General features: G+C 42.5%; 1 protein-coding gene across 1 annotated transcript; it reads left to right on the plus strand.

Annotated features, from left to right (window-relative positions):
* Positions 1-349: 349 nt before the first annotated feature.
* LOC109908489 (protachykinin-like) lies at positions 350-9171 on the plus strand. The gene is made up of 5 exons (XM_020507143.2): positions 350-1026; positions 1953-2055; positions 2291-2314; positions 8131-8187; positions 8340-9171. The coding sequence occupies exons 1-5, from the start codon at positions 916-918 to the stop codon at positions 8378-8380; spliced, it is 336 nt and encodes a 111-aa protein (XP_020362732.1). The 5' UTR covers positions 350-915; the 3' UTR covers positions 8381-9171.
* Positions 9172-9423: the final 252 nt, after the last annotated feature.

Below are 9423 nucleotides of genomic sequence, written 5' to 3' on the forward strand. Positions count from 1 at the left end.
GTATAAAGTTCTATAGGCCTATCTAAGATTTTATTTAAACATGTTTACTTTCTAAAGTAATATATGAAATCAGAAAAAAAGATGAGACTCCTGTTGACATGGTTTAGCAATTCTAATTATTCGATTTACAACTATTCATTTTTACAAGTTTAGAAAAGTGACTTTTAGAATCCAAACTTGTCAACTGCAATGTGAAGATTATGGAATGTTTGTTGAAAACATCTTCCACTGATATATAAGATGCAAATCAATTTACGTTTTATAATGATTTTGTTGCTTTGGCGTAGGACAGTCATAAGTACTTACGTAGAAACCTTGAACTTCAGTGCGTCATCAGACTCTCCTACTCCATTCGCTTCACTTGGACATTCCGATTACAACGGGAACAATAAGCAGAGTGCTAAGGAGGGTCATAGGGGAACGTTTGAAAGTAATATCGACCATATGCAAAATACCACGACGGATGTTAGTCATCACACAGCTCCGAGGAAGTGCATGTCAAGTAAATGTACTTGATTTAAAGAGAATTAAGATACCTGTCGCACTTCTACCCCTTGCTATATAACCTAGTGCAGTACTACAGTGTTGTCACAAAGACCCAACAGGACCAAGGTGTAGGCGCTGTAGAGCGGCAGAGCGCGCGGACTGGAGTAGAGAGGGAACTGAGCGGAGGTTTCAACCAAGGAAGGAACATTTCATTTTTGCGTACGCTTAAGACACTTATATGGAGAGGAGACGATACCAATTTCCGCAGGTGTAAACATCGAGCTCTCAAAAGTCATAGAGAGTGGTTGAAAAACATTTAAACTCAGTTTACAAGTGCTGTAATAGCCTATTTCTACTTTTTAAAATAGAAACAAACGAAGAAAGAATAGTTTTAGGGCGGAAGAGTTGCGCGCAACAGATAGCTGCATCATGAAATTACTTCTACCGCTTGTGATAGCTTTTATTGCTATTGCCCAATTTTTTTGTGAAGAAATTGGTCCAAAAGAAGATCTTGATTATTGGACAAACGATCAAATTACGGTAGGAATGATTTAATGATTTGACATAACAAGACAATTATATTGTTTTTTTTCCGTTAGAATCGTCTATTAAACGAATTTAAAAAATGAACATGCAAAAATGTATGATTGCTTAACTATTGGACAAAAAAAATACTGTTTATTTAATGGCACAGCCTTGTGTTTTGTTCACCAAAATTGTTTAAACCAATTTTTTTATCACACATGTTATAAAATATTTGTATGCTGATGTCTGTTATAGTTTAATTCACCTGTTTCGGAGAGTTTGGTGATGCGTAATGAAGCATGTATAGGGATTAAACATAATGTCGGGTGAAAGATTTGTTATGATTCATTGGGCGTAAATTGTGAGCTTTTAGCTCAGTTTACTTTAGTCCCAGATTGAAGCTTCATTCACATGTAGCGCACGTTCAACCTTTGACATTGCGGGTTGGGCGACTGCCAAGTCTCTGGGCGGATCTTGGGGCATATTTCTCATAAACTTCAGTCAGATTGGGAACATTCAGCAGGTAGGCCTATGTAATCATTGCCTCGCCGCTGAGGAAACACAGAGCGTTGTAACAAGGCGGGTGGGTTATATTATTCAATAAGGAAGGAACCAAAGGACCTGGGATGTCTTGGATAAGTGATGGACACTTTAATGAGCCCGTGGTCATTAGCAGCTGTTGGGCCCCTGCTTTTAGACTAATGTTGACTCTAGAAATATAGGCTACATCGTCAGATAAAAATAGGATCGGATATGAAAGTTCACACGGGGTGTCTTTACTGATATATATAGATTGCCCTTCGAGATTAGATCTAGAGCTAAAAAAAAATACGATATTTTACGCAGAGCTATAGGCTTGTAGGCTATAAAGGAGTCTGTCTCCCCCTCCTCCTATACCCTATGTCTAATGTTCCGTTAATTTGATTTCCTCCCTCGTGCAGGACGAGTGGCTGTCGTCTGACCCGTTCAGAGAGATACTGCGGAGGATGACGCGGAAACCGCGGCCTCATCAGTTCTTTGGCCTGATGGGGAAACGCTCCTCCGGTAAGACCGTGCCTCCTCGCGCCTCGCCCTGTCGCCATTCTTCAGTCTCTATAAGACACTTTCCCGTTTGTTGCCATTAAAATGAATCACATGAATTGATATGCAGTATTATTGCAATTCATAATTACAAACTGTATATCAATATCTTTACGCACGTTTTTTGTCTATTCATAAAGGAAATTACATTATTGTAGGCCTACATTGATTGATGCTTTTCCCCCTTTTCTTCCAACAGCGAATGCACAGATAACCCGAAAAAGTAAGTGACAAACTCATAATTAATTCATCTTTTTCATTAATATTGGAGAATATTTCCCAATAATTGTCCTTGCATACCGAAATATGAAGCCATGGTTTATTAAGTTATAATTAGTTTTACTGACATGTTACAAAGGCACAAGGACTGTGCATAACTGAGCATGTGAGGCACACGTGTGTCGGCTAGGCAGGTGCTGGTAGCCTGTCAGGCAAGGTTGGGGATTATTTGCACATCAGGTCAGGTGTTACAAGTTATGACGTTTGATGACGTTGACGCCATGAGTACTGTTCACCTGTAGTTCACCATGTGGGTTGTAGAGGTTCGTGCTAACCATGCGTGGGAGGGAGAACACACACCAAATGTTGCCCAGCAGCAAAATAAGAAAATGCATGGGTTGAAAAATTTATATTTATTTTGCATAATGGTAAGTAAAAGTCAAACGAAAGAGAGGGAGAGAGAGAAAAAAAAATGTCAGATGTTTTAATTAAATCACAACCCACACAGCTAACAGGTTGTTTGAGGGATTTAAGGAGCCAGTAGGTGGTCTTCAATGCCTTGAAAACCCCAACATTCCCTCACTAGGGTACATCCTTTAAATTCTGCCTTAATAAAGACCTCTATTCCCTCACTAGGATACTAGTCTTAAGTCTGCCTTGAAGACCACTCCATTTCTTCACTAGGATGGTAGTGTTAATTCTGCCTTGAAGACCACTCCATTTCTTCACTAGGATGGTAGTGTTAATTCTGCCTTGAAGACCACTCCATTTCTTCACTAGGATGGTAGTGTTAATTCTGCCTTGAAGACCACTCCATTTCTTCACTAGGATGGTAGTGTTAATTCTGCCTTGAAGACCACTCCATTTCTTCACTAGGATGGTAGTGTTAATTCTGCCTTGAAGACCACTCCATTTATTCACTAGGATGGTAGTGTTAATTCTGCCTTGAAGACCACTCCATTTCTTCACTAGGATGGTAGTGTTAAGTCTGCCTTGAAGACCACTCCATTTCTTCACTAGGATGGTAGTGTTAATTCTGCCTTGAAGACCACTCCATTTCTTCTCTAGGATGGTAGTGTTAATTCTGCCTTGAAGACCACTCCATTTCTTCACTAGGATGGTAGTGTTAAGTCTGCCTTGAAGACCACTCCATTTCTTCACTAGGATGGTAGTGTTAATTTTGCCTTGAAGACCACTCCATTTCTTCACTAGGATGGTAGTGTTAAGTCTGCCTTGAAGACCACTCCATTTCTTCACTAGGATGGTAGTGTTAATTCTGCCTTGGAGACCACTCCATTTCTTCACTAGGATGGTAGTGTTAATTCTGCCTTGGAGACCACTCCATTTCTTCACTAGGATGGTAGTGTTAATTCTGCCTTGGAGACCACTCCATTTCTTCACTAGGATGGTAGTGTTAATTCTGCCTTGAAGACCCCTTGACCCCCACTGAGTAAAAAGATGTGATGTTGTTGAATCAACATGGAAAAAGTAATCAATGAAAGGAAATTTATCAAATAACTTTGAACCTAAATCCAATTACATGGTGATATCATATTTTTTTTCATGCTGAATTCACTGTAGTTAACTCAACCAAATGTAAATCAAAACTAGCCTTTGAAATGACATCTGTGCCCAGTGGGGGAGAGAGAGGGATATCCCACATCCCCTCTGTTCAGTCATTTAGGTATTTCTTAAAAGACTCCCCTACTCAGCGAAAGGAGGCAGCAAGTGCAGCATAAATACATACTGTATAGTGCATTTAGAAAGTGTTCAGACTTAATCCCTTTTAACACAATATGTTAAGTTACAGCCTTATTCTAAAATGGATTTAAAAATAATAATCCTCATCAACCTACACACAATACCCCATAATGACAAATCAAAAACTGATTTTTTTAATTTTTTGCACAACTTGATTGGAGTCCACCTGTGGTAATTTCAATTGGTTGGACATGATTTGGAAAGGCACACACCTGTCTATATAATGTCCCACAGTTGACAGTGCATGTCAGAGCAAAAATCAAGAACACATTGGCCTCTATCATTCTCAATTGGAAGAAGTTTGGAACCACCAAGACTCTTCCTAGAGCTGGCCGCCTAGCCAAACTGAGTAATCGGGGGAGAAGGTCCTTGGTCAGGGAGGTGACCAAGAACCCGATGGTCACTCTGACAGAGCTCCAGAGTTCCTCTATGGTGGTGGGAGCACCTTCCAGAAGGACAACCATCTCTGCAGCACTTCACCAATCAGACTTTTATGTTAGAGTGGCCAGACGGAAGCCACTCCTCAGTAAAAGGCACATGACAGCTCGCTTGGAATTTGCCGAAAGGTACCTAAAAACAAGATTCCCTGGTCTGATAAAACCATGATTGAACTCTTTGGCCTGAATGCCAAGCATCACATCTGGAGGAAACTTGGGACCATCCCTACGGTGAAGCATGGTGGTGCTAGCATCATGCTGTGGTGATGTTTTTCAGCGGCTGGGACTGGGAGACTAGTCGGGATCGAGGGAAAGATGAATGGAGCATAGTACTACGAGATCCTTGATGAAAACTTGCTCCAGGGGCATTTAGGACCCACCTTAAGCACATAGCCAAGACAGCGCAGGAGTGGCTTCGGGACAAGTCTCTGAATGTCCTTGAGTGGCCCAGCCAGAGTCCGTACTTGAACCTGATCTAACATCTCTGGAGAGACCTGAAAATAGCTGTGCAGCGGCGCTTCCTATCCAACCTGACAGAGCTTGAGAGGATCTGCAGAGAAGAATGGGAGAAACTCCCCAAATACAGGTGTGCCAAGCTTGTAGTGTCATACCCAAAAAGACTCGAGGCTGTAATCACTGCCAAGGGTTCTTTAACAAAGTACTGGGTAAAGGGTCTGAATTCTTATGTAAATGTGATATTTCCCATGGGGTCTTTAGAAAATGTTGCTGGACTGGTTCCCCCTGTATATAGCCTCATTATTGTTGTGTCATTTTCTTGTGTTACTTTTTGATTTGCAGATTTTTTTTTTCAACTTTAGTTTGTTTAGTAAATATTTTCTTAACTCTATTTCTTGAACTGCATTGTTAAGGGCTTATAAGTAAACATTTCGTGGTAAGGTCTACACCTGTTGTATTCGGCGCATGTGACAAATACAATTTGATTTGATATTTTGTTATTATTGTGTTATTATGTAAATGAGGTATTTCTGTTTTTCGCTTTGTCGTTATGGGGTAATGTGTGTGTAGATTGTTGAGGGAAAACAATACATTTTAGAATAAGGCTGTAACGTAACAACATTTGGAAAAAGTCAAGGGGTCTGAATATGTTCTGAATTGACTGAATATCTGGTATAGACCAATGTGTGGCAGGAGCCTTAATGCAGGCATGACTGTACATCACTCATCATTAGAAGCAATGAGAGAGTAATAGAGAGGGAAGAGAGAGGAATGGAAGAAGAGAGAGAGAGGGGAGAGAGAAGAATGGAAGAAGAGAGAGGGAGGGGAGAGAGAGGAATGGAAGTAGAGAGAGGGAGGGGAGAGAGAGGAATGGAAGAAGAGAGAGGGAGGGGAGAGAGAGGAATGGAAGAAGAGAGAGAGGGGAGAGAGAGGAATGGAAGAAGAGAGAGGGAGGGGAGAGAGAGGTATGGAAGAAGAGAGAGGGAGGGGAGAGAGAGGAATGGAAGAAGAGAGAGGGAGGGGAGAGAGAGGAATGAGAGGGGAGAGAGAGGAATGGAAGAAGAGAGAGCGAGGGGAGAGAGGTATGGAAGAAGAGAGAGAGGGGGGAGAGAGAGGAATGGAAGAAGAGAGAGGGAGGGGAGAGAGAGGAATGGAAGAAGAGAGAGAGGGGAGAGAGAGGAATGGAAGAAGAGAGAGGGAGGGGGAGAGAGAGGAATGGAAGAAGAGAGAGAGGGGAGAGAGAGGAATGGAAGAAGAAAGAGAGAGGGGAGAGAGAGGAATGGAAGAAGAGAGAGGGAGGGGAGAGAGAGGAATGGAAGAAGAGAGAGAGGGGAGAGAGAGGTATGGAAGAAGAGAGAGAGAGGGGAGAGAGAGGAATGGAAGAAGAGAGAGGGAGGGGAGAGAGAGGAATGGAAGAAGAGAGAGAGGGGAGAGAGAGGAATGGAAGAAGAGAGAGAGAGGGGAGAGAGAGGAATGGAAGAAGAGAGAGAGGGGAGAGAGAGGAATGGAAGAAGAAAGAGAGAGGGGAGAGAGAGGAATGGAAGAAGAGAGAAAGAGGGGAGAGAGAGGAATGGAAGAAGAGAGAGAGAGGGGAGAGAGGAATGGAAGTAGAAAGAGGGAGGGGAGAGAGAGGAATGGAATAAGAGAGAGGGAGGGAGAGAGAGGTATGGAAGAAGAGAGAGAGAGGGGAGAGAGAGGAATGGAAGAAGAGAGAGGGGAGAGAGAGGAATGGAAGAAGAGAGAGGGAGGGGAGAGAGAGGTATGGAAGAAGAGAGAGAGAGGGGAGAGAGAGGAATGGAAGAAGAGAGGGGAGAGAGAGGGGAGAGAGAGGAATGGAAGAAGAGAGAGGGGAGAGAGAGGAATGGAAGAAGAGAGAGAGAGGGGAGAGAGAGGAATGGAAGAAGAGAGAGAAAGAGGGGAGAGAGCGGAATGGAAGAAGAGAGAGAGAGGGGAGAGAGAGGAATGGAAGAAGAGAGAGAGGGGAGAGAGGAATGGAAGAAGAGAGAGAGAGAGGGGAGAGAGAGGAATGGAAGAAGAGAGAGAGAGGGGAGAGAGATGAATGGAAGAAGAGAGATGGGGAGAGAGCAAAGGTGAGCGAGAGAGGGAGACAGAGAAAGGGGGAGAGAGAGAGTGCTTCAATCAATGCCCCAAGGACATTTAGGCATTAAATTAGATTGGTTACGCGGATGATGGAAAGATGGACCCAAGCATCTCACCCTTCCACACAAACTGTTGAATATAATATATACATTATACAGTATAGATATTATATATATACAGTATACATATAATATATACATTATAATATATCACAGTATATAACACACAATGGAGGGGCCAAGCACTTATGACGTCCGGAGGGGAAATTTCAAGTGACTCGTGACTAGACCACCAATGGAAATGGCACAGGATGCCGTCGCCCCGCTACGATCATCATGATTCCCAAACCCCTGATGTGTTGCCAGAGAGGGTATGTTGACAGATAGGGTATCCCAGGGGTCTCACGCAGAGTTTTATAACCACACCACCTACCCTTCTCCCCTGTCTCCCCCATTCCCTCCACCTTTATATTCTATTCCATTAGTGTGATTGACAGAGTCTGACAGAGACATCCGTCAGTCTGTGACGCAAGTGTCCCCTCAGTACATGCATCCTATCCCGCCCTCCTAGGAAAAACAATCTCCAACCACTACCCTTCCTTCCAAAACGTGTGGGTGGCGGCTTCTATATCTCTCAGTCACTAGGGCAAGGGGACGGGGACTGAGTCCATCCATCAATTTGCACAAGACTAGATATCTGCCAGAGTAGGAGGAGTGTAGATATGATTCTACACTATTCTACACACTCTCCTCTCACCATTTAGGTTATACACTATTCATTGCATCACTGATGAAAATGATTGGTCACACGTTATTTGGATAGTCCAGATAGATGTTCTACAGATGGTCGTAGAGTCAACACACTATCTGTTGATAAGCAACCGCTTGCTAAGGTTACGGTTAGGGCTAGGGTTAAGGTTAGGGCTAGGGTTAAGTTTAGGGTCAGGATGTAAACAATATTGGCAGTTACTGGAAGAACTCGCACCTTTTTGCTCTGCACACTAGTCACTGCATCACTCATTGTCTGTAATTGCAGTGTCAATGGTATTGGCTGTCTTCTCTTTCAGGGCATAAAATTAACTCCTTTGTTGGATTGATGGGCAAGAGGAGCCAAGACGAACCAGGTACAAGCCTCATATTGGCTTTTTACACTACTGAGTCGAACCGAGCTGAACCAAGCTGTTCTTAGCTGGCCTGGTTACGAATCCACAATAATTGCTGGAACTGGGCTAAGAATCTGTGCTGTGTTATTTACAAGCTTTCTCTTCAACCATAGATTCATTTGAGTGGAACACACAACAGAACAAGCGCCGCTAACCAGTGAATCTGTATTCAGTCCTCTGCTATTGGTCCGCCTCTCAACAAGTCATTCCTACAGAAGATTGGAAGGGGTGTCTGATGCGTAGTTTTGTTTCCTCCAAAATATGTGTCGTCAAATTTATTGTAAATTACCGTAATAAAATGTCTGTTTTCACATCGTGGTGCTGTATCTGTACTGTACCTGACTGTGCCAATGTGACTTGTTCAGGAAGAATGCAGGAGTGTGATCTGAATAGGGTTACAAAATTCTGTTCGTTTTCCCAATCATTCCCAGGTTTTCCAGAAATTCCGGTTGAAAGATGGGAATTTGAAGGGAAATCATAAGACGGACATTTCCAGAATATTCCAACTAGGATTTCTGGGAAAACCTGGTAAATTTGTGGAAGATAGTGGACTGTTGTCACCCTCGGTGTGAACTGATATTCCTACCGTACCTTACAGAAACATTATGTTATTTAATGTATGTCAAAGTATTAGTACCATCACCATATCATCGGTTCCAGAGAATACTGTTGTCGTGGACCATCAAAGCAAAGCTCTACCCCAGGGTATGTAGAAAATTGCACTGCCAATCCCACTGTCTAGTGCCTCAACTGTTTTAATCACAACTGATTGTGCTGTAAATAAACTAAATACTATGGTACACTACAGACATGCTGCTCCATCAGGACATGCTCTCATTTAAATTGACTGTAAATCAAACTGTCATGTTTATGAAACCAAGATGTATGGTATGACAGAATACTTGTATGTAATTGTGGCTTGATACATTAAAACTATTTTCTTTATTGGTGGAACTTTAATTTCTTATTTTCACTGGTGGACTATGCTGTGTAGAGGGTGTTGATAATGTGGAGTGGTCTACCCTCTAGTGGACAAAGAAAGTAGCACGCAGTTGCCAAATTGGGCAACCCCTCCCTCTCACACAAGTGCATATGACCCAATATCCATACCACTTAGAATACATGCCCAATATATTGCTTTGTACTTAAGTGGTATACCAGTGTGAATATTGTAATGCAAACTTATAATCATGACCA

The sequence above is a fragment of the Oncorhynchus kisutch genome, linkage group LG17, assembly GCF_002021735.2.
Source record: "Oncorhynchus kisutch isolate 150728-3 linkage group LG17, Okis_V2, whole genome shotgun sequence".
NCBI classification, from domain to species: Eukaryota; Metazoa; Chordata; class Actinopteri; order Salmoniformes; family Salmonidae; genus Oncorhynchus; species Oncorhynchus kisutch.